This window comes from Heloderma suspectum, chromosome 14 (assembly GCF_057233095.1).
Source record: "Heloderma suspectum isolate Gila_16-S chromosome 14, 16-S_ref, whole genome shotgun sequence".
Classification (NCBI taxonomy): Eukaryota; Metazoa; Chordata; class Lepidosauria; order Squamata; family Helodermatidae; genus Heloderma; species Heloderma suspectum.
The window spans coordinates 22,690,298-22,713,145 of NC_139471.1; the positions used below are offsets into that span (position 1 = coordinate 22,690,298).

General features: G+C 50.9%; 1 protein-coding gene across 1 annotated transcript in view; it reads right to left on the reverse strand.

Annotated features, from left to right (window-relative positions):
- PTGS1 (prostaglandin-endoperoxide synthase 1) overlaps positions 1-22,848 on the reverse strand; it is a 31,946-nt gene that overhangs the window by 8,926 nt on the left and 172 nt on the right. Inside the window, exons 2-5 of the mRNA XM_084821258.1 lie at positions 22,753-22,821; positions 4,001-4,117; positions 2,068-2,208; positions 1,186-1,329 (exon numbers count right to left, since the gene is read on the reverse strand). Of these exons, the coding sequence (XP_084677384.1) occupies positions 1,186-1,329; positions 2,068-2,208; positions 4,001-4,117; positions 22,753-22,821 (471 nt within the window). The remainder of the gene's footprint in view (positions 1-1,185; positions 1,330-2,067; positions 2,209-4,000; positions 4,118-22,752; positions 22,822-22,848) is intronic.

A 22,848-nucleotide genomic window follows, 5' to 3' on the forward strand; every position in this document is an offset into this window, starting at 1 on the left:
GCCATTGCTACACCTTGTGGAAGTGAATTCCATAGTTTGACTATGTGCTACGTGAAGAGGTCCTTCCTTTCACGTGTCCTGACTCTCCCACCAAGCCGCTCCATGGGATGACCCCAGTGGGTTCTAGTATTATGGGAGAGGGAGAAAAACGGCTCCCTCTCCACTTTCTCCACACCAGGCATCGTTTTGTACACTGCTGTCATGTCTCCCCTTCCTCGCCTTTTCTCCAAGCTAAACAATCCCAGCTGTTGCAGCCTTCCCACACAGGGCAGTTGCTCCAGCCCCTTGATCATTTCAGCTGCTCTTTTCTGCACCTTCTCCATCTCTACAATATCCCCTTTTAGGTGCCACGACCAGAACTGTAGCAAGACCGACTTTAAAAAAGTGTTAGAGTCAATGCTTGTGAATCAGCCAGTATGGGCAGGTTGTTTTAAAAGGCTTCCCTCCGCGCTCTTATGTTTTGGCCCTAGAATCACAGAATCACAGAATAGCGGGGTTGGAAGGGGCCTATAAGACCATCGAGTCCAACCCCCTGCTCAGTGCAGGAAAACTGTCTTAGGAACACAAGAAACTGCCTTGTGCCGAGTCAGACCCTTGATCCAACTAGTCCAGTATTGTCAACACTGGCTGGCAGCAGCAGCTCTCCAAGGTTTCAGGCAGGGTTTTCTTGAGCCCTACCTGGAGATAACAGGGATCGAACCTGGCACCTTCTGTATGCAACACAGGGCCTCTAGCACTGAACTATAGCCATTCAACCTAAAAACAAAGTAAGTTTCCGGTCCTCATGGTTCTGAATAAATGACCGATTTAAATAGGAACATAGGAAGCTGCCTTCTACAGAGTCAGGCCCTGGGTCCTACTGAGTCAGGCCCTGGGTCCATAGTCCCTGGGTCCATCCAGCCCAGTCTTCTGGCTGGTAGCAGCCCTCCAGGGCCACAGACTGACCCTCGGGCTGTAAAAGGCAAGGCCTTAGACAGGAATACACATCCACCCCGCGTCCAGAGATCTTTCTGCAAGTTAGATCCTGGACGGCACTGATCCGAACTCCCACACAGGTGTCTCTTTTACATGGTAAGCAACCTGAGACTCAACAGATCGTGTTGCTCCCTTCGGGGGGCAAATGCTTCACCCAGGGTGTGGTGCTGTGAAGGCATTTCAGGCAGGGCCCTAGAAAACTGCACGTACCTTTTGTTCCCATGGGTGTGGGGCAGTCGCTGGGCACCGGTGGCAGGACACGAGTGAAGTAGCTCACGTTGGCATAGGCCTCCCAGCTGATGTACCCGTAGTCGGAGTTGTAGGTGGGTGGACTGGGAACAAGGTTAGCTCGGACTGCACGCACACAGAGAGATGGGAAGATGGTGAGAAAGCATCAGAAAATTACCCAAGCCAACATGGAACAGCCGTAGTATGAGGCAAGGAGACAGTGACTGACTCGGGTGGTGAATTTTGGGCATCACTGAGGGCAGCAGAGTGTGGGGCAAACACATCTGACCCACTAGGCACAATTTACCAGAAGTTTCCCTGCGAAAGCCCCCATCGAACTGAACAGGAGCTATGCAAAAGTTGGGGACAACACAAGCACTAACCAATGGGCGCCCTCCGCAGTACTGCTCATTCTTATGCAGCTGCTTTTCATTTCTTTTTTAAAAATATTTTTTGATTAAAAGTTTCATTCCAAATTGGTAAAACACAAATTTGTTACACTACAAATGAACAACTGGTTTCACTGTATACATACAATCGATGTCAATCTAAAGTTAATGATGGGTTAAGATAGTGCGAATCTCCCCGAGAAGTGAAAAACTGGTCCAGAATCTGCGCAACTTGGAAAAAGCCAATCTGCTGTGGAACCTGCAGGGTCGGATTCATAGAAACCTGAACTCATTTGAATCTGTTGTGGATTTCTCCAAATTTGAAACGTTCTGGGTCATTCCTGCCAAATCCTAAGATCATCTTCTGAGATTCTCTCTTTGGGGGGATAAGCATTTTCCGATGCCCTCAGAATCTTCTTCCCAGACACCCTCTCTGCCTCCCCGCAACCTCTACAACCTAATACTCTGCGCTGACCTGTCAGCACCAGCCGCATCAACGTGTCTCGGATGAAGGTGCTGTTGATGATGTTCCAGAACCACCGGAAGTGGGTCAAGATGAAGTGGTAGAAAGCTGGGCTGGGCTTTAGGGCATCTCGTAGCCTCATCCAGAACTCCGCTGGGAAGGAACATCAGAATGTAAAGAGGAGCCCTGCTAACCCATCATCCTGTCTCCAACAGGGGACGGCCAAATGTCTCCGGGAAACCTACAACAGCCCTCCCCATTTTTATGTGTCCAATGCCTGGTACTCCATGGCAGACTGCCCATGAACATGGAGGTTCCATTCCTAACTATCATGACTATAAGAAGAGCCCAGCTGGATCGGACCAAAGGCCCATCTAGTGGCCAACCAGGTACCCCAAAGGGATGCCCATGAACAAGGCATGAAAGCTGTTTGTCACACAGCATCTTGTATTCCAAGGCAGACTGCTTCCGAACATGGAGGTTCTGCTCCAGCTATCAGAAGAACACAGTATTGGTGAATTGGTTTCTTTCATTAAAGCAGCTTGGAGCTGCTCTTCAGAGATCAGTAACAGGACAGTCCCTGCTTTGGGGCTTACAATCTAACAGGCACGGCAGAAAAGGAAAAGGGAGTGGGAGGGAGGAGGAAAAATGCGAGCTCAGGCAGCGCTTCTTAGCTAGTTACAGCGTTCACCAGGTTGAGGTTCTGTCCCTAGGTGCAATGAAAGGGCTGCTGCATCCTTTGATGCTCTCAGCAATGGCTGTTGGTAGATGGGGAGGGGGGAGGGGTGCTGGGTCAAACCAAGGTGAGCCCACCTAGTCCAGCATTCACTTGACCAGCCTGGGAATGGAGATTTTTGTCAAGGGAGTGGACGGTGGGTAGGGATTAAGGAGAGGATGTAGTTCAGGGGTGGGCAGCATGCAGCCCCCGCCACCCCCCATGCAGCCCCCATTGCTCCCTGCCCTATTTTTTTTACTTTTTTTGAAAAAAAGAGGGGAAAACACTGCAGTTTGCCACTGAAATTCAGCAGCAAACAGCTACGGAAGCTTAGAAGGGACAAATTTAGCTTGTTTTTCCCCTCCCCTCCCTTAAAAAAAAATGGTACAAGGGCGGCAGAGGCCGGGGGGAGTGCAGCCCACGGCGACTCCAGGGATGGCGGGATTGGCCTGTGAGCTGCCCAGAGTTGCACACCCCGGATGTACTGGGAGGGCCCCCTCTGGGAATACACGCGACTCTCTGAGTCTGGCTCAATGGGCACTTTTCCGGGCTTAGGGATTTCCAGACAAGGTTTTTATTATGCAATGCCCCTGCCGCGTTCACAGTATTTTACCGGGGGGGCGGGCGGAGGCGGTGTGTCCAGCCATCACTGTCTTCCACTTGTAAGCCTCCTGTGTTCTGCCGCTGCTTCCTACGTCTTTTTTCTTTCCAGAAAAAATCCATCAGGAAGAAAAGACGGCAACAGCCCTCCGTCCGTGAGCACCCCGACGCTCTGGTTTTTAAAGCTAAACTAACGGCTGAACTCTTCGCTTGGACTGAGGTCTGTGCCTACGATTTAGAATACGAGTTGCACATCAAGACCTTAAACTGAGCTTGAACTGGAAGCAAAGCCTACATTTTTTTGTTTATGAGCAGACGTTTCCCCTTGCTAAGTCTGTACTGTTGGCTGCTGTGGGAACCGAATACTGGACTAGGGAAGCTTTTCTTCTGCTCCAACAGGGCTCTTCTTCCATGCTTATGTTCTGAAGTCTGCCACATCAACCCTTCAGAGATTTAAAGACGGCTTCGCCATAATCTTCTCTTTTCCAGGCTAAACGCGCTGAGCTCTTTCAACCATTCCACATGATGGGGCCTGTGTTTCCAGTCCCCCTCAGCATCCAAAATCTTCCTTTCTGTGCCCACCACCAATTTCTGTGGAAAGGGCAGGGCGGGGGGGGGGGGTTTACTCACGCGATGTGCAGTTGGGGCCATAGTATCCGGTCCGGGTGCAATCGCATTCGTAGCCCTCGGAGCCGACCCGGACACACACACCTCTGTGTTGGCATGGGAAATAGCAGCATGGGTTCACTGCAGGAAGAGCGACAACAGAGAAGGTGTAAAGATCACTGGAAGCGTTTGCCCGTGACAAGGTCTAGCAGGACAGAATGCTCTTAACAAATTCTGCATAAATACTCAAAACCCCACAGTGCCATAATTAGCAGCACCCACAAGGACAGTAGAGTCGGGGTGGGGATTTCAACCTTATTTTTATACTAAAATAAATGGGAATGGACCCAGTGACACATTTGCACTTTTGCAGTCCAATCCTACGCATGTTGACACAGGAGCATGTCCCAATGGGTTCAATGAGGGTAAGTGTGTGTAGGACTGTGTCCTCTACGTCTAGTGATCCTATTGCAAATGGAAAACAGAGCAAACCATATAAACAGCAACACACATACATAAGAACATGAGAAGAGCTCTGCTGGATCAGGCCAAGGGTCCATCTAGTCCAGCATTCTGTTCACACAGTGGCCAAGCAGCTGCCTTCGGGAAAGGGACCTGTGGCACCTTAACAACTAATTCATTTATTATGCCATAAGGTTTTGTGGATGCTGCTCACTTTATCCATGTGCATGGAGATCTGTGCCGTAATAAAAGTGTTAGATTTTAAGGTGCCACAGGTCTCTCTGTTATTATTGCTTCAACAGGCTAACACAGCTGCCCTTCTGCAAATTCTTTAGGCTCGATGCTGATGTTTTGTTTTTTAAGTCCAATCTGAGAAAGAGTCCTGTATAACTTGAAAGCTTGCACAATGCACTGACGGGTTCTAATAAAGGTAGTATTGTACCGTGCCTGGAGATTGTGTTCCAGAGACCAACACAGCTATCTGAATCAAATGATGCAAGGAGCATTTCTTAATGTGCAGAGTGCTGTATGACTGCTCTGTTGCCAATCCTTGCAACTCTGTGAAGCACATTACTGATCCCATTTTACAGATGGAGGAATGCGGAAGAGAGAAAGGGAGAGACGCTTCTGTAGCCATCCAGAGAGACTGCAGCAAGATCTAGGTCTTGAACCGCAGCCTTGCAGAACGTAATCTATTCTTTATCGACGGAACCAGGGCCAGCATCAAGGGGAAGCATGGTCAGGCACCTGCCAAGGGCCCACGCCCCGGAAGGGACCCACTAACAAGAACCCCTGGAGTCGCTCTTCCTGTCCACCGCTGCAACCTGCTTGTTCACCCGCCTCTCGCTCTGGTCTGCATAGTACAACTTGGTTACATGTGGATTTGCCTTGTTACCGCAGGGCCAGCGTCAAAGGTAGGCACAGCTGGGCACCTGCCAGGGGCCCACACCCCCGCAGGGCCCTGCTTACGAGAGCCCCCTGGAGTCGCTCCTCCTCTTCGCCATTGCAACCAGCTTGTTCCCCTGCCAGACAACGGTGGCGGTGAGGAGGAGCAGGAGATGCCATGGCCTGCTTGCTCCCGGGCGCTCTGCCTGCCAAGCGAGCAAGCGGGGGCGAGGAGGGGAAGAGGAGGAGGCACACGAGCAGCGGGTGACCGCGGCGACGAGAAGGCGGACTCGCTGGCAGAGCGGGTCCCTGAGGGTGCCTGGCCCATGGGTCCTCCAGAACTTGGGGCCGGCGCCGTATGGAGCAGCAATGGCTCAACACCAAGGGAACGGGGGATGTTGTGTGGATGGTGCCACACGTCACACTCTGGTAACCGTCTGCAGCCACGGGTAGATCTGCGGGCAGGCGGGGGGTTCACAGACTTCCGGCTGCTCCAAAACACCCCCTGGGAAGAATCTGTGCGGGGGGCGCGCGAGGTCTAGGGAAGCCGCGGTCCCCCTATCTCAGGCCACTCCGGCAGGTCTCCTCCACTTAGCCAGATGGGCTTGTTCCCTGGGCCGGGCTGGGCCGGGCTTATTGATTGATTGATTTCATTTCTATACCGCCCAATAGCCAAAGCTCTCTGGGCGGTTCACAAAAACTAAAACCTTAGCAGAGGCTTAGCAGAGGTGCCTTTTCTGATAGCACCCAAGTTCACAAAAACAACAAGGGATTTTCTGTCACAAATCCGCTGTGTGGCGTGCAGCGGCCGGCACAAGGAAAGGGAGGAAAGCCCACCTCTGGCCTGTTATTTGTATAGCCCGCTGTAAACACAGCTGAGATAAGGCCCTGGGAAGCAATCTGAGCCCAACAGAGAAGCGTAAGACACGAGAAGCGTAAGACACGGCACGGAGCGTAAAGCAGGGGAGGGGTTGAGAAAATGGCCCCACGGGCAGGCCCACTCCCGTCTCTCCCCCGAGCTGCTCCGCCTGGCTTCTCGGGCCTCTGATGGAACGGATGCTCTGGGCTCGCCAGCTCAGCTCTGCGACTCACGGAGGATCACAGTGATCGGCAGCTCAGAGGATGGGTAAGGAGACGAAGCTGCTGCAGCTACCAGAGGTTTGGGCCAGGCCTGAGGCAAGGGGACTGTCTCAGGCGGCACATGCTGGCGGGGGCGGCAGCGAGATGTCGGAGGAGAGCTATGGGTGCCATGCAGCCAGCCCTGCGCCCCCTAAGCTACCCTGCGATGGAAGACGCAGCCCAGCATCAGTGTGGACGTATATAAGAATATAAGAACGTGAGAAGAGCCCTGGGGCTGGATCCGACCAAGGGCCCATCTAGTCCAGCATTCTGTTTACGAAGGGCCAGCCAGCTGCCCGTGGGAAACCTACAGGCAGGACGCGAGCACAACAGCACCTCCCAACCATTCTCCCCAGCAACCAGTGTACACAGGCATACTGCCCCTGATACTAGAGGAAATACATAACCACCAGGACCGATAGCCATTGATAGGCTTCGCCTCTAGGAATCTGTCTTGTCCCCTTTTCAATCGGTGGCCATCACTACGTCTTGTGGTAGCAAATTTAACTCTGTGTTGTGCGAAGGACTTCCTTTCATCTGCCCTGAATCTCCCCCCAGTCAGCTTCATGGGAGGACCCTTTGGGTTCTAGTATTACGAGAGAGGGAAGAAAGTGTCTCCCTCTCCGCTTCTCCACGCCAGGCATACGCTTGCATGCCTCTATCATGTCACTTGCCTTTTCTCCAAGCGAAACTGTCCCAGACGTTGTAACCTTTCCTCCAGCCCCTTGACCGCTTCATTTACTCTTTTCTGCATTCTTCCTACTCTACAATACAAAATTCAACGGTCACGCTGGTCACCTTCTAGAGGTGGCATTGGGGGGTGAGTGCACTCCATTTTATTCTTTGCCTCGAGAAAATGTCTTGGGCCCTGGGCTTGGGAAATCAGCACCTTTGGAAATGTTAAGCAAATGAGGCCTCTTACAGCACAATGCAGGGCTTGCCTTTCTACCAGCCACCCGACAGTAGTCTCCATCTGTCAACACCAACATAAAGGTGACCTTTAGAAGCGCGCAGGATCTCCTTACGGAAAGGCGCCTGATTTTCATTGCAAATGGGTCTTTGCAGGATGGAGAGGAAAGAAGTTGTTCCTCTCCCTCACTTTAAAAAAAAAAAGTTTTCAGGCGAATTTTAAAAGCAAGGAACGAAGTTGGATCCAAGAGTCCAGCCCATCTATATTAAAAAGTGAAAGGTCAAAAGGCCTGATCCAGCCGCTCGCTGAGAACCTCATCCTTCAAGAGCAAGAATCTCAGCCTGTTTGTAAACCTGGCGCAACTCGATAACGCCCACTTCGTACAAACGGAAGCAAAGTCTCAGACCCCAGAGCTGCACCGACGTTTCTGAGTGGCCCGCCAGATCCCATTCTCTCAGACCCAGTGGAGTTACTTCATGCTAAAAACGTACTCTTCGCTTTTAAATCACATTTTCCAAAATGGCTTGCAAAAGACAAGCAGGAGACCACACTAAAACTGATGGGAGGACGACGAGTGGGGAAGCCAACTACACATCAAAACTATGGAACTCTCTGCCATTTGATGTCAAGCAAGCACCATCGTTGTTTCATTTTCAGAGCCTGCTGAAGACATTTTTATTTAAACAAGCCTTCCCTGACTAACCAACTGTGGTTTTATTGCCGTAATCTGACTGTAAATGTTTTAATTCTTCATTTCTATTGTTGTCGTTGTCATCATCGTCCTTTTTATTGTTCACTTCACCGCTCAGGTATGCAAATACTAGAAGCCTCCAAGCCAAAATGGGAGAGTTGGAGTGCTTGATTTTAAAGGAAACCCTGGATATAGTGGGCATTACAGAAACCTGGTGGGGCAGAGAGAACCAGTGGGATGCGGTCATCTCCAGATATAAACACTATAGGAAGGACAGAGAAGGGCGTACTGGGGGAGGTGTTGCCCTGCACGTCAAAGAGGGCATAGTGTCGAGCAGACTAGAACACCTAAAGGGATAAGCTCTTCCACAGAAGCTCTGTGGGTGACAATACCAGGCTCCAAAACTAATTTCGTGCTAGGAACATGCTATCGTCCCCCAGACCAGAATGCTCAAGAGTGACCTTGAGATGGAAAACAAAATCAGGGAGGCCTCCACACGAGGAGGTGTTGTAATAATGGGCGTTTTCAATTACCCCACATTGATAGGATAAATGCATGTTCCAGCCACGACAAAGAGGTTACATGTCTCGATGCCCTAAACAATTGTGCCCTAGAACAGTTGGTCATGGAACCGACCAGAGGGGAGGCGACCCTGGGTTTAATTCTAATGGTGTCACTCAGGACCTAGTACGAGATGTAAATGTTGTTGAACCAGTTGGAAACAGTGACCACAGTGCTATCAGATTGTATATATATTTAAGCGGAAAATTGCCCAGGAAGTCCAACACAGTCACATTTGACTTCAAAAGCGGAAACTTCTCTAAAGTGAGGGAGCTGGTGAAATGGAAGCTAAAAGCGGGAGTCAAAAGGATTAAATCCCTTCAAAATGCTTGGAGATTACTCAAAACCACAATAACAGAAGTCCAGCTAAATTGTATTCCACAGGTTAGGAAAGGTAGCACCAAGTCCAAGAGGTCACCGGCTTGGTCAAGGAGCAGTGCTAAGGGAGCTGTTAGAGAAAAGGGAGCTTCCTTCTGAAAATGAAGCCTTGCCCAAGCGAGGAAGACAAAAGGCAGCACAAGCTTGCACAAAGGCGATGCAAGCAGACAGCAAGAGGTGCAAAAAAGCATTTTGAAGAGCATGTCGCCAACAACATCAAGGCCAACAATAAAGAATTCTTTAAATATATCAGAAGCAGGAAAACAGCTAAGGAGGCAGATGGACCGTTGGATGACAATGGAGTTAAAGGCGTACTGAAGGAGGACAAGGAGATTGTGGAGAAGCTGAATCATTATTTATTAATTATTTGGTGCCTACGGGGGAGTGACTGACCAGGACAGCTTTCCCCAAGCTGGTGCCCTCCAAAAGTGTTGGACTACAATTCCAATCATTCCCAGCCAATATTTCCCTCGTTTTTGGTGATGTGTTTCCTCTTCTGTGGCAACGCAGAAGTGGTCACTCTACCCAGGCTATTTTAACTTGTGGGTTTTTTTTTTAAAGAATTAAGCTGTTTTGTTGCCATATTTTATGTTGTGATTGGGCTGGAAGCCTTCTGGAATTCTAAACAGGGAGGTTTTAAATTAAAAACAAAAACAGACCACCACCACCCATCAAGATCTCATTGGCCTTGTAAGAGCATATGAATTGACTGGCCGGGTCAGAACATCTAGTCCAGGGGTGGGCAGAAAGTAGATCTCCAGAAGTTTGGGGATTCAGCACCCAGCATTTCTGCTCGCTGGCTATGCTGCCAGGGGCTTCTGGGAGCTGAAGTCGGAAACATACCTTCTGCCGATCCCTGGACTAGTCCAGCATCTGGGAAGCCTTCAAGCAGGACACAAAGGCAATGCCCCTGCCCTGTTCTTTGCCCTCTAGCATCATCTGGCATGCCAAGGTAGACTGCCATTGATGATGGGTGTTCCATTGGTCATGTCCACAGTAGAGCAACCAGGATGGTGAGGGGTCTGGAAACCCAAGTGCTATGAGGAACAGTTGAAAGACAGGGTACATTTAGCCTGGAGAAGAGAGGATTAAAAGGACATATGATGACAGTCTTCAGATATCTGAAAGGCTGTCATGGAGAAGACTGTTTCTCTGTTGCTCCAGAGGGCAGGACTAGAAGCACTGGGTGGAAATTGCAGGGAAGCAGATTTTGGCTAAACATTAGCCAACTATTTGCACCTTCAACATTTTTATTAATGACTTGGATGAGGAAGTGCAGGGAATGCTTATCAGATTTGCAGATGACACAAAATTGGGCAGAATAGCCAATACCCTGGAAGACAGAAACAAAATTCAAAGTGATCTTGATAGGCTGGAGCGCTGGGCAGAAAATAACAGAATGAAATGTAATAGGGATAAATGCCAAGTTGTGCACCTAAGAAAAAGAAACCAATGCACAGTTCCAAGAAGGGGGATCACAGACTAGTAGGGTTGGAAGGGGCCTACAAGGCCATCGAGTCCAACCCCCTGCTCAATGCAGGAATCCAAGTCAGAGCATCCCTGTCAGATGGCTGTCCAGCCTCATCTTGAATGCCTCCAGTGTGGGAGAGCCCACCACCTCCCTAGGTAATGGGTTCCATTGTCGTATTGCTCTAGTAGTATCTAGGGATACTTGGCTCAACAACTCTACAAGCGAGAAGGAATCGTGGTTGATCACAAGCTGAATATAAGCCAACAATGGGATGTGGCTGCAAAAAAGGCAAATGCTATTTTGGACTGCATTAATAGAAGCATAGCTTCCTAATCCTGGGAAGTACTCGTTCCCCTCTACTCAGCACTGGTTAGGCCTCATCTGGAGTACTGTGTCCAGTTCTGGGCGCCACACTTTAAGAAGGATGCAGACAAGCTGGAGAGGCTTCAGAGGAAGGCAACCAAGATGATCAAAGGACTGGAAACAAAGCCCTATGAGGAGAGACTGAAAGAACTGGGCATGTTTAGCCTTGAGAAGAGAAGACTGAGGGGAGATAGGATAGCACTCTTCAAGTCCTTGAAAGGTTGTCACAGAGAGGAAGGCCAGGATCTCTTCTTGATCATCCCAGAGTGCAGGACATGGAATAATGGGCTCAAGTGACAGGAATCCAGATTCCGGCTGAACATCAGGAAAACCTTCGTGACTGTCAGAGCGATACGACAATGGAACCGATTACCTAGGGAGGTGGTGGGCTCTCCCACACTGGAGGCCTTCAAGACGAGGCTGGACAGCCATCTGTCAGGGATGCTCTGACTTGAATTCCTGCATTGAGCAGGGGGTTGGACATGATGGTCTTATAGGCCCCTTCCAACCCTACTATTCTATGATTTTACGATTAGGAGAAACATCCCAATAGTGAGAACTCTTCAGCAGTAGAATAGACCCTACCTTGGGAGGTGGTGGGCTGGGTGGCTGCCTGTCAGGGATACTGTAGCAGACTAGATGATCTCTGAGGTCCCTTCCAAGTCTATGATTCTATGTCCTCACAGACATCAACTTTGCCTGCTGCTCCCAGTCCTTGTTGTCCAAGCCCCATCTTGACCCAGCCGACTCTCAGCCCGTCAGGCTCTCGTGTCAATGGGATGGTGGCGGCATTTCCAGCTGTGCTGCAGCTGTTGTGGTTCGCCTCTCCGCTGGCGTGCTGCAGGAGTTGCAGCTGTGATTTATAAGCTCGGATTTATGGGACATGGAAAAATGAAGTGTTTATAGGAGAGCAGGAAGAACTAAACACACCCAGGAGACAACTGGGGAAAGGTGCAGGATCTGAGCGTTTTTGGAGATTGTGAGAAAAGTCCAGTATCAACAGTGACAGCTACATGATTGCTGAGATCCCACTAGGCTCTGGGTACAAACTGATCCTCCCTTTTGGGAAACACTAAAAAGGGTAGAGTGGCAAACCAACAAATATTTGTGTTCCGGCTCTGGGAACGGAGATTCACATTCTGCTGAATATTCATGCACTGCATTTGTTCATTAGCTGCAGTTGCAAAACAACTGCAACTTGCAGACATCTCTGATGAATGGGCAGCTCGGAAGACCCCAGTGCTGAGGAACTTTCCCCAATATTCGCCTCTGGCCATGTGGCATCCCAGCCCCCCCCCCCCCCGATTCCTCTCTTTTCTGATTGGCTGGGAGCTCTATCTCTCGGGGGTGGGCTGAAGGCAGATCTCCAAAAGTTTTGGACTTCAACTCCCAGCATTCCCGGCACAGGCTTCTGGGAGTTGATGTCCAGAACATCTGGAGATCTGCCTTCTTTGGGGCAAACATAAATAGGCATGTGTGGGGGGGTTACTTTGTTTTTGCTAGCAAACTGGAGTTAGGACAATTTGGCAGATGGGTGTCTCTTTTTCAACGAGAATCCTGTTCCTCCCAGAGTGCAACAAATCCTTCCATTTCTCCAACCACTGAGGCCATGAGCTTTTGCAGCCTCTCCGTTGAGATTCCCGGTGTACCTTCTCTGTGCGTGTATGTACCTGGCAACCCCAGGGCATACATGCCCGGCCATGCCGGGGTGGATATGGCGGAACCTCGCACACAGAGTCAGCTTCGCTTCCTTGGCAAGTGCGGACTCGGCGGACCAGCCCTTTCCCTGGGGCCTGCAATGCCGTCTCCTGCTTAGGAGAAAAATCCATTGCTGAGGGGAAGAGGCTGCCCAGCGGAGCAGCGAATCTGCTCCGGGTTTCAGTCAGAAGTCTACAGGAGCCCTCCAAGGTGCAAAGCATCTGACTGGCTCTGAATGAAACCTGGAGCGAATCCACTGCCCCAGTGGCATCAGGGCCACCAGCCTCCACTGGGTTAACATAAGAAGAGCCCTGCTGGATCAGAACAAATGTCCATCTAGTTCAAGGATGCAGAACCTTAAGCCGGGGGATTCGGCCTTTGGGCTGAAAGAGGCACAACACCCCTGATCTAGTCCAAAGCTCTGCTTCCCATAGTGGCCAGCCCAGTGCATCCAGGAAGCCTGGGGCCATGAAATAAGCAGCCCTTTCCTCCAGGTCCTTTCCATTCCATTCAGACAGGTAGAGTGCTTCTGAAAGTGGAGGCTCCATATAGCTGGTAGCAGCCCTTGGCAGATCTCCTCCTCCATGAATTGGTGGAATTGTAAAGTCGTCTATCTTACCTGCTCTTGGCCACATGTTGTGCCAGGAAATCGCATCCATGAAAGCAGCCGGACGAGGGGCTTGCAGCCCCCTAAGTGAAAAACAGAGAGGTGGCAGCAGCGTGGGCCACTTCCTCGTGAAAGCCTCTCCCACCAGTGGTGCAGTGGCACCTTAGCTCACAGGGACACAGCACCAGGACTCTTTTATTAGCAGGGACGTGGACATTGTCTGCCGCCCACCTCAGGCCTCCCTGCTCCCTCTGAGCATAGCTGCAGTCCTGACAGCAGCTGTGGGAAATGGATTTCCCCAGCCACATTATGTTGTTCCTTGTTGTAATGCAAAGTATTTGGGGCTGGCTCGGTCCTGGATGGGCAATTCAGACCCCATCGCTCTGCAAAAGTGAGGACCTGCACTTCAAAACTGACCACTAAACCATTGCTCCCCCTGCCCAACAACCCAAGAGACTGTCTAAAAAAACACTCGGCCGTAGACCCTCTCTGTTTAGGAATCAGTCACAGGACAGTGGTCGTAACTTCTACTGATGGTGCTCCTTGGATGGGAACCTAAGAAGGGCCCTTGTCTGCTGCTTTTGCCCAGCACTGAAGGTAGATTGTGTCTGAACAAGGAGGTTCCATTCTGATCTATCACCTGAACCAATAAGAACAGAAGACAAGTCCTGCTGGATCAGACCAAAGACCTTTCTCGACCAGCACCCTGCTTCTCTGAGTGGCCCACCAGATGGGAAGCCCATAACCAGGACATATGGCTACTGGAAGGACTCATATGATTAACATCACTGCTTCCCTTCTGGACTGTCTACAGGTCTGCTGGACCAGGGTGGCCACGTGTCCTACTATATAGGCGGCAGTCCTCCATCTGAAGGGCTGTCCGGTCTGTGTCCAGTTGAAAGATGAAGAGAGAGCAAAATGAGCACCTTCTACTTAGAGATGGGTGAACATGCAGTATTGAAATTCTCCAAATTCTTCCTCAAAGGTTCTCTGAATTCTTCCTCAAAGCTCGTTTTGCTTCTTTTGCATTCCCAAACATGAACATCTCCGGGGGGGCCGCATAATCAGGAAAAACATGCACTCTTAAAACTGCGCAAATTTTCCCAATTTGAAAAATATGTATTTTTTAAAATGCGCACTTTCCTGACCAAAAAGGCGCATTTCTGCCCACAGGCTGAAGTATGAAAATGTGAATTGGGGGGGGGGGGGGATTTGTGCAAGCGCACATAGCCACAAATGCAAATTTTTGGAACTGCACATTTCCACCAGTGTGCACTTTCGAATGTGGACACAAGTTTGGGAAATGGCAAACGTTTCCTGAGAATTGCGTTCCTGCTTATGTTTGGGTTTGGGTTGTGAATGGACATGTTTGCATGATTTGCAAACAGGAACGAAATCCTCGTACACCCCCACTTGGAGTTGCCCATCAACACTTAACAACACCTGGGCAGCTGACTGAGTAGCAGGAGTACAGGACAGCTGGTCCTAATCTTCCTGACTGTGGGGAGGTGTACTGTATTTCTACTCAAATAGTAGTAATTATCTTACTTCTAGTAATTATTTTATCTTTACCCTGACCTTTGACCAAAAAAGGTTCCTAGAACAGCCAGCAAAAAGCAGTTCCTGCTGTCAGGTTTACAACCTCAGCCAGTCCCTGCCCTCAGGTTTGCCATCTAAAAGGCATGACACACACGGGAAAAGGGGAGGGGGGGGAGAAGAAGCAACTCAGGCCCCAGTTCTTACAACCGACAGCTGGGATGGAAACGGTTCAGGTAGCTGCCACTACGTGAAAGTTGAGGGAGGACCAAAGGTCTCTTAGGAGAAGCAACGGAACAGCCCTGCTTCTCTTATATAAATGAGCACATAAAGCTGTGCCCTCTTCCCCCCCTTCTGGGAATGCCTTTCTTTTGGGGGCCGATGTGTAAGGGGCCACCCTAACTCAGTGGGGTGTAAGTGGAGGCAGCAATAGAGATGGTACAGAAGTGGGGTCCCTCACTTCCAAACTACCTGCGGGAGTAAACCATTGTAGGCTGAGAGTGTCAGCGTGAACATCTCCCCTGACCCCACCCCCAGGTTGCAGCAGAACTGCCTTCCCCAACTTGGTGCCCTCCAGATGGGTTGGATTACAGCTCCCATCATTCCCAGCGAGCATGGACTAGAAGCATTCTGGAGTGGGAAGCGAGCTGTATTTTTAAGAACAGATACAGCCGTTTCGCTTGATGCATCCATTCAAGCTCTGCTCTGGCTGCAGCTTTTTGAGTCAAATGCTTTCCAGAGGCGTGGCCTGGCAGAAGTCCCCTTTGCGTCCCGCCATTCAACAGCACCAAATCCTGGCGCCGTCCCAGTTTGTGTCTGGAGGACTCGACACCATTAGCTCTGTTGCGTGCTTCTCGGTATTTATTAAACATCTGGAGCCAGAAGGACTTAATTCAAGCTCTGCAGGAGGAGGAGACAGTCACTGTTCCTTTCCCCATCTCTGCGTGCAAAAGACAGGGCAGAATATTCCAGGCATCAATTTGCATGCTTCCACAATTTTCCATGATCTGGAATTCTTCCGCCAACTTGATTCCGTCACAAGAGAAGGACTCGCAGGAGTCCCTTCCGAAAGCAAAGCAAAACCGTGGCCGGCCTTTCCGGCAGGCTCTCACACTCGAGCAGGCGGGTGCCTCTGGCAAACCTCTCGTGGCACGTGGTTCTTCCAGGTTTGGGGAGTGCAGGGGCGGGGTGGCGGCCAAGGCACTGACTTTTATTAATAAACCAGCCAGTTGGGAAGTGGCAGAGCCGCTCTTATCTCAGTGCAGCAAAGGCAGCTCCAAGTGGTGGAAGCTATTTGTGGCTGTGGTTGTTTTTTTCCCCCCACCCCTTTCTGGAAGAAACAGAAAGGAATGGAGGGTTCTTTGGAAGCTTATCAGCAGACAACTGTGTCTGGAAGTCCCCCCTCCCGCCCCATCCAAGGTGCAACTGTGGTAGGATGTTGGAACAGTTTTCTGGAAGCTTCCGCCGTTCATGCAGCCCAGTGCAGACACCCACAAAGCCTGGCTCGTGCCCAGGCTGAACGGAGCAGGTGCCCTTGAGGCACCTTAGATGATCATATCTGGCCCAGGCAAGGAGCAGCTTGGGTGCTCCCGCATCCATTTGTTCAACTTTTGGATGCCTCGTGGGTGTGTTTTAAAAAGCACTTCCGACGCATTTCATGATGATCAGGCATGATCGGACATGCCTGCCATATCTGCACGCACAGATCCGATCGCAATCATGCTGCCAGGACTCAAACCAATCAGCTTTGGATCTGTGCGTAGCTGCCCTTTGTGGTGACAAGCCACCAAAATGCAGCTTTTTGCAGCTCCCGGGGCCAGCAGCCCCCCCACCTTTCCGAGACATTTGGAATTTAAAGCGCGTTGTGTCCGCTCTCACAAAATGGCTGCCACGGTGGTTGGTGGGCTTGCCCATTCACAAAATGGCTGCCACGTGGTCACGGCCGGTCACAAAACACTCATTTCCCAGAAAAGAAACCGGTGGGACGAAAAATCTAGCTTGCCCAAGAACCCGATTACATTGCAGAGGCGTGGTCTGAGCTACAAGAGCACAAAACTGCTCTTTTGAACCCAAATAAAGCTGGTGCTGGAGGGCAGCATTTTGTTTTGTAGCATCACACACACACACACACACACACCCCGGGTAAAAAAAATAATACACGGGCACCAGTCCCATCCACTGGATCAGCACCTCCTGCTTCCCAGCTCAGTGCAACCCGCTGCCTCCAGCTCTGCTCTGACACGCACACATTCACACCATTTATTGGATGAGCAAACACCGATGTTTGGAAACTGCAACTGTGCCAAAATGCAGCAGCCAGACTGATAACAGGGACCAGACAGTCTGCGCATGTAACACTGATTCTGGCGCACGTGCATTGGCTGCCTATCCGCTGCATTCCCATCCTGCTTGTGGGCTTCCAGCAGGCAGCTGGTTAGCCAATATCTATGAACCGAATGCTGGACGAGATGGACCCTTGGTCCTATCCAGCAGGGCTCTTCTTATTGTTCTTACATTAATGAGCCCAATTCAAGATAGGGATGTTGGAGGAATCCATTTGGGGGTGGAGCTCGATGAGTCCACCGGACTGCATCGTGTCAGGCCAGTTCACGGATCTTTTCATATTTTTTTATTTGCGGAAATAGAGATTTGTGCAAATTGCAGCCAAAATTTGCTCAAATTATGCAAATTGTGGCTGCAATTTGCACAAATCTCTATTTCTGCAAATAAAAAAAAATACCGGAAAAGTTCTCAGAGTTCGGGAAGAAAGCACAACTCGGCCCACAAATGCAAGCCCCGGGAACTCTGACAAGCCAAAAATGAAACGGATTTCTCAGTGACGGACTTTCCTAATTCAAAGAGCTGGTTTTAACTATAAAGCCTTATACAGCTTGGGACCTAACTGCCAGAGCGCCTCCCCCAGTATGAACCTACCCTACCCTACGATCAGCATCTGAGCACCTCCTCCGAGGGAGGTTTGAAGGATGGCAACAAGGGAGAGGGCCTTCTCGGTGGTGGCTCCCCCCAACCATGCAATGCGGGGCCTGCCTGACACCAACAATGTCATCCTTTCATAGCCAGGTTAAGACTTTCCTATTGTCAGGCATTGGACGGCATATGCTGGGCTGTTTAATGCATCCATTGAATTGTTTATGGTTGTCACTGATGGTTTAGTTGTTTTATGGGCTGTTTGTACTTTGATGGAAAATTGTTGTAGATGTTTTAAATGTTGTATGTTTTTGATTTTGTTGGCCATCAGGCTGCCAACTTTTAACAAGTGAAGAGGGCGAAGAGCATGGTTGAGGGAGCAGAGTGACTGGGGGTCTGTGGTGGGGGAGAAGGAAGAGATGAGTTGGCTGGCAAAGGGGAAATGAAGAGGAATGGATTTGGGGCAGTTTCTGGCTGGGTAATGGATTTGGAGGGAATTGATTTGGGTGTGACCTTCCTATTAATTTGGCAAAAATAATTTCAGTGGGATTTATTCAGAGGTGATTTGGGGGGAAATGACTGGGCTTGCCTTCTGTAAAATGGGAGCAGAAAACTCTGGGTTCAAAGGAGTGGGTTTGTGTTTGGGGGCTGAACCTTTTGCCTTGCATTCAGGTTCTTGGGGAAGTGGCTTGTCTGAGAAAGGGTGCTTTGGGTATAAGCCTTAAGCATCCATTCGGGATGATCTTGGTCAATCAAGACACTGAATATAGCAGAGGGAGAGATGGGCCTGCCCCGTCCCAGTATCTCTCCTTCACCTTTACCCAGCAGGTTTTAGAAATTAACAGCTGTAAATTGTTTAGAGGTCCAAGAAAAGGAGTGTTTAATTTGCAAAACAAAAAGTGCCATGGAAAATCTCCCTCCCAGTCAGTCTTGGATGCTTGAAGTGGCTGGTAGCAGGAGATCATGGTGAGAAAAAGGCGCTCCTCGCACTTTCAGAGGCACCCTCCTCTCTAGCCAGCGTGGCTGCAGAGGGGAAGAAAAATATGGCTCACGAATGCCACCAGCTGATAAGAGCGGAGGCCGGGTCAGAAGATCCCAGCCGAGCCATTAACTGTGAGCAAGACGGGGATTTTGAGGTGTGGCTTGGATCCGCTGGTTGGTGTTGTTTTGTTCCTACTAATGTTCCCCACGGGGCCAGTTTCAAAACCGCATCAGGGATTGTGGAGAAAACCAGGGCTCCGGTCCAGCAATTGGTTAAGCTAGCACTGTTCTGGCAAAGGCGACGCCCCAGAAAAAACATTCCTGGCAAAATCCCCCCCAGCAATTTTTTCCTGACAAAAGCTTCAGCGAATGAGAAACAGAGTTTTGCAAGGTGGGAGGGCAGAGGGGAAAGGGTTTGCTCCCTGTGGGTGTAGCTGCTGTAACCGCCTGTGGTGGTGCAAAGATGTGGATCTTAGTTTATCAGTAGGGGATATGCCTGTACTCGCTGTGGCTGAATGAGGTAGTTAAGGGAGGAGTGTCTCTCTCAGGTCGGGCATCCGTAAAAGGGAGAGAAGTTTTTGCAAGACAGGGGCCCTTATCTTGAAATAAAAGATCTAGAAAGTGAGACAACCCAACACAGCACCCACTGACATTTGCACTCAGCAGTTGCCCAAGACTCCAGACCCTGGTGAGGCCAACTGCCAACACCTACCTTGGGTCCCCCACACCGGGCAGCTGGGCCTGGCAGCTGCCAGCCATTTTAATGACCCACAATGCCACTGATGGAAGATGGCTCTCAGGAACTGTGGGCCCTCCAAAGGGTTCTCAGCTCCCTCGAACCGGGATTTGGCCCTGAGCACCCAAAGAAACATGCACAGTCCCATATATCATAAAGATGGGGTATATTCCTCCAAAAAAGATGTTGATGGTGACATATGCATTTACCAACTTAAATGCTTTCTATCTCTATTCAAAACGGGGGTGGGTGGGTGGACCTGTTTCAGCCTGAGGACCAAATTCCATTTTGGAGAAACTCTTGGGGGCTGCATTCCAGTCATGGGGGGGGGAGGCAAAGGGATGTGGCCACACATACCAGGCTATTTTAGCTTAAAGCTCTTCCTGCCAGCAGCTAAGCCTTTGGAGAGGCAGCTCAACCTTATAGAACTGGGAAAAAACCTGCACAAAAGCTGGGAAGCCACTAAATGATCTGGTGCTTGGAGGAAAGGGGAATGGATCGGGATCACATGCAGGCCAGATTTGGCCTGTAAACCTGAGGTTCTGCACCCCTGGTTTAAAACAACAACATCCACTCTTTGAAATCTTGGAAAGTAATGGAAAACTTCCATTAAAAAAAAACTTTGCCCGAACTCCCTGCCAAATGCTGTGTTCGAAGATAGGATAACTGTGCAAGAAACGCAGCATCTGGAGTTGCTCTTTGCCATACAAGCCTAAACATTCATACTTGTGGTGAAATGTGAGCTATTTAGGGCGCAATCCTATGCATGTTTAGACAGGAAATGTCCTACAAGTCCCAGCATGCTGGCTGGGGAATGCTGGGAGTTGTAGGGCTTTTTCTGTCTAAACATGCATAGGATTGCACCTTCAGTGTGGAGACGCCACACCTCATTTGCTCACTTTTTACGGAGCATCCACACAAGGCCGTCATGCAGTCATAACATCCTGATGGTTCCATCTTCCCTGAGGCTATGGAGCATGCTTCCAGAGTAGAGTTTCATCCTGCAGCTGCCCTGCCTTGAGATGAACTTTTACGGGGGGGGGGGGAGTTGGTGTCCAGACATTGCTGCCTTCCATTTGTAACCCTCCCATATTTCCCCACCACTACTTCTGCCTTTTTTCCTACCAGAAAAGATCCCTTAAGGAGCAATCCCATGGCCGCTAGTCAGCACCTAGACAGCCATAAGACATCTGGTTTTCCAGGAACCGACCTCGGAGCTGAACCGACCTTCCCCCCACTTCTGTGCTGTCTCGCAGGCAGCGCAGAAAAGCCCCGTGCTCCGCACTCGCAAGAGGAACATGGAGCGGCCGAAATGGGGTGTGTCTGGGGGAATACAGGTTGGGGAAGGCAAAAATGCCTGTACGACACATCCTATGTGTTGCACGGCAGCCTCCTTCCCCGCTCCGCCGTCCCACGGCTAGACAGCTGCCATCGGCTGTCTAAATGCAAAAGCAGGGCAGGAAAAGTGCGGAGCGAATGATCCCCTCTGTGCTTCTGCTGCCCTGCATTGGATAGGCAGTTGCCTCCGTGTTCGGCGGCGACCCTTTAAGGAACCTTAAGGATTGTGCCCTTAAGGAGGAAAAGGCAGAATAGGTTTGGATTGGTAGCGTTAAGAGCCCTTTATCTGGAAAAACCCAGAAAATCCAACTTTTCCCCAAAGAACTGGAACAGTTGCACAGGTTCTGCATGTGCTACTCCTTTGGTGCCACTCTACTGTCCTTTTTAAAATGGCGGGGTTTTGACACGTCCTGACAGTGACGTGCCAGGAAAATGAGCTTATCGCAGCTCAGCTCGTGTTTGTTACAAGCTTTGCAGACTGTGGCGTTTTTTTGTCACTGAGAGGAAGGCCAGGATCTCTTCTTGATCTTCCCAGAATGCAGGATGTGGAATAATGGGCTCAGGTGACAGGAAGCCAGATTCCAGCTGAGCATCAGAAGAAACTTCCTGACTGTCAGAGCAATACGACAATGGAACCAGTTACCTAGGGAGGCGGTGGGCTCTCCCACACTGGAGGCATTCAAGACAGGGCTGGACAGCTGCCTGTCAGGGATGCTCTGACTTGGATTCCTGCATTGAGCAGGGGGTTGGACTCGTTGGCCTTGTAGGCCCCTTCCAACCCTGCTATTCTATGATTCTATGATTCTAATTTTCTTCAACCGATCTTTTAATTAGTGCTAACACACTTTTCTTGCAATAACTTGTGCAGGAAGCCTCATTCCCAGGCGGTCTCCCATCCAACTACTAACCTGGGTTGACCCTGCTTAGCTTCCGAGATCAGAGGAGATCATGTATAACGCCTTAATGTTAATTGTTTAAAATAAAATAAGAACAAAACCCCCGCTGATTATCACCACTGACCCTGTTGCGAAAATGGCGGCGGCCAGAAAAGTTGGGTTTAATTAATTAATTAATTGATTGCGTGTCTATACCATCTCTTAGCTGAGGCTTCCGGGACGGTTCACAAAACAAAACTTAAAGCCGTAACGTACAATAACGTCATCCAACATCATATAAAATACATGCATCTAAAACGGAATAAAACCAAAGCAAACCCAAGAGAAAAGCCAGCTGCAGGGCAAAGTTCCAAAAACACACTTAGGGCGCAATCCTGCGCGTGTCTAGGCGGAAGAAAGCCCTACAACTCCCAGCATCCCCCCGCCAGCCGGCGGGGGGATGCTGGGAGTTGTAGGGCTTTCTTCCGCCTAGACACGCGCAGGATTGCGCCCGAAGGAATTGTTTCTTTGAAATTGTTTCTTTGAATTGTTTCCCAAGAGAAAAGCCAGCTGCAGGGCAAAGTTCCACAAACACACTTAGGGCGCAATCCTGCGCGTGTCTAGGCGGAAGAAAGCCCTACAACTCCCAGCATCCCCCCGCCAGCGGGCGGGGGGATGCTGGGAGTTGTAGGGCTTTCTTCCGCCTAGACACGCGCAGGATTGCGCCCGAAGGAAATGTTTCTTTTTCACCGGCAGAGCCTGGGATGATGAGGGCGCTGGAAGGGCCACACAGGGGCTCCTCGGCTGCGCTCCGATGCGTCTGCGCCATCCTTCACTTTCTTTAGGGGAGACGAAGCGGGGGAAGGGCGGCCGGGAGAGCCTCGGGGCGCGCGTCGGACGGTCGGCCAGAGGGCAGCGGCGAGGCGAGGCGAGGCGAGGCGAGGCGAGGCCGGGCAGTGGCGCCCCGCCAGGGCCCCGGGCGCGCGCCCAGCAGCCTCGGCCGGCGCGCGGATGCTCGCGCGGACAAAGCGGCAAAGCCGCCCGCCGGGCCGCCCGAGGCGCTCCTGCCCGCGGGCGCCCTCCGGAGAAGCGCTCGCCCGGAGAGGCACGCGCCCCCGAGCGCTCTGCGGCAGGCTGCCGCCCTGGGGAGACGCGCGTCTCCCCGAAGCGAGCCGGTCGCTGCTGCTGCTGCTGCTGCGGCTGGAGAGCGGGGCGGGGGGGGCGGGGGGCTGCCTACCTGAGCCGGAGATCGCGGGGCTGGCGCGCAGACTCAGCAGCATCGCCGCGGGGAGGGCACAGCAGAGCCCTGCGAAGCGGGGGAAAACAGAGCCGG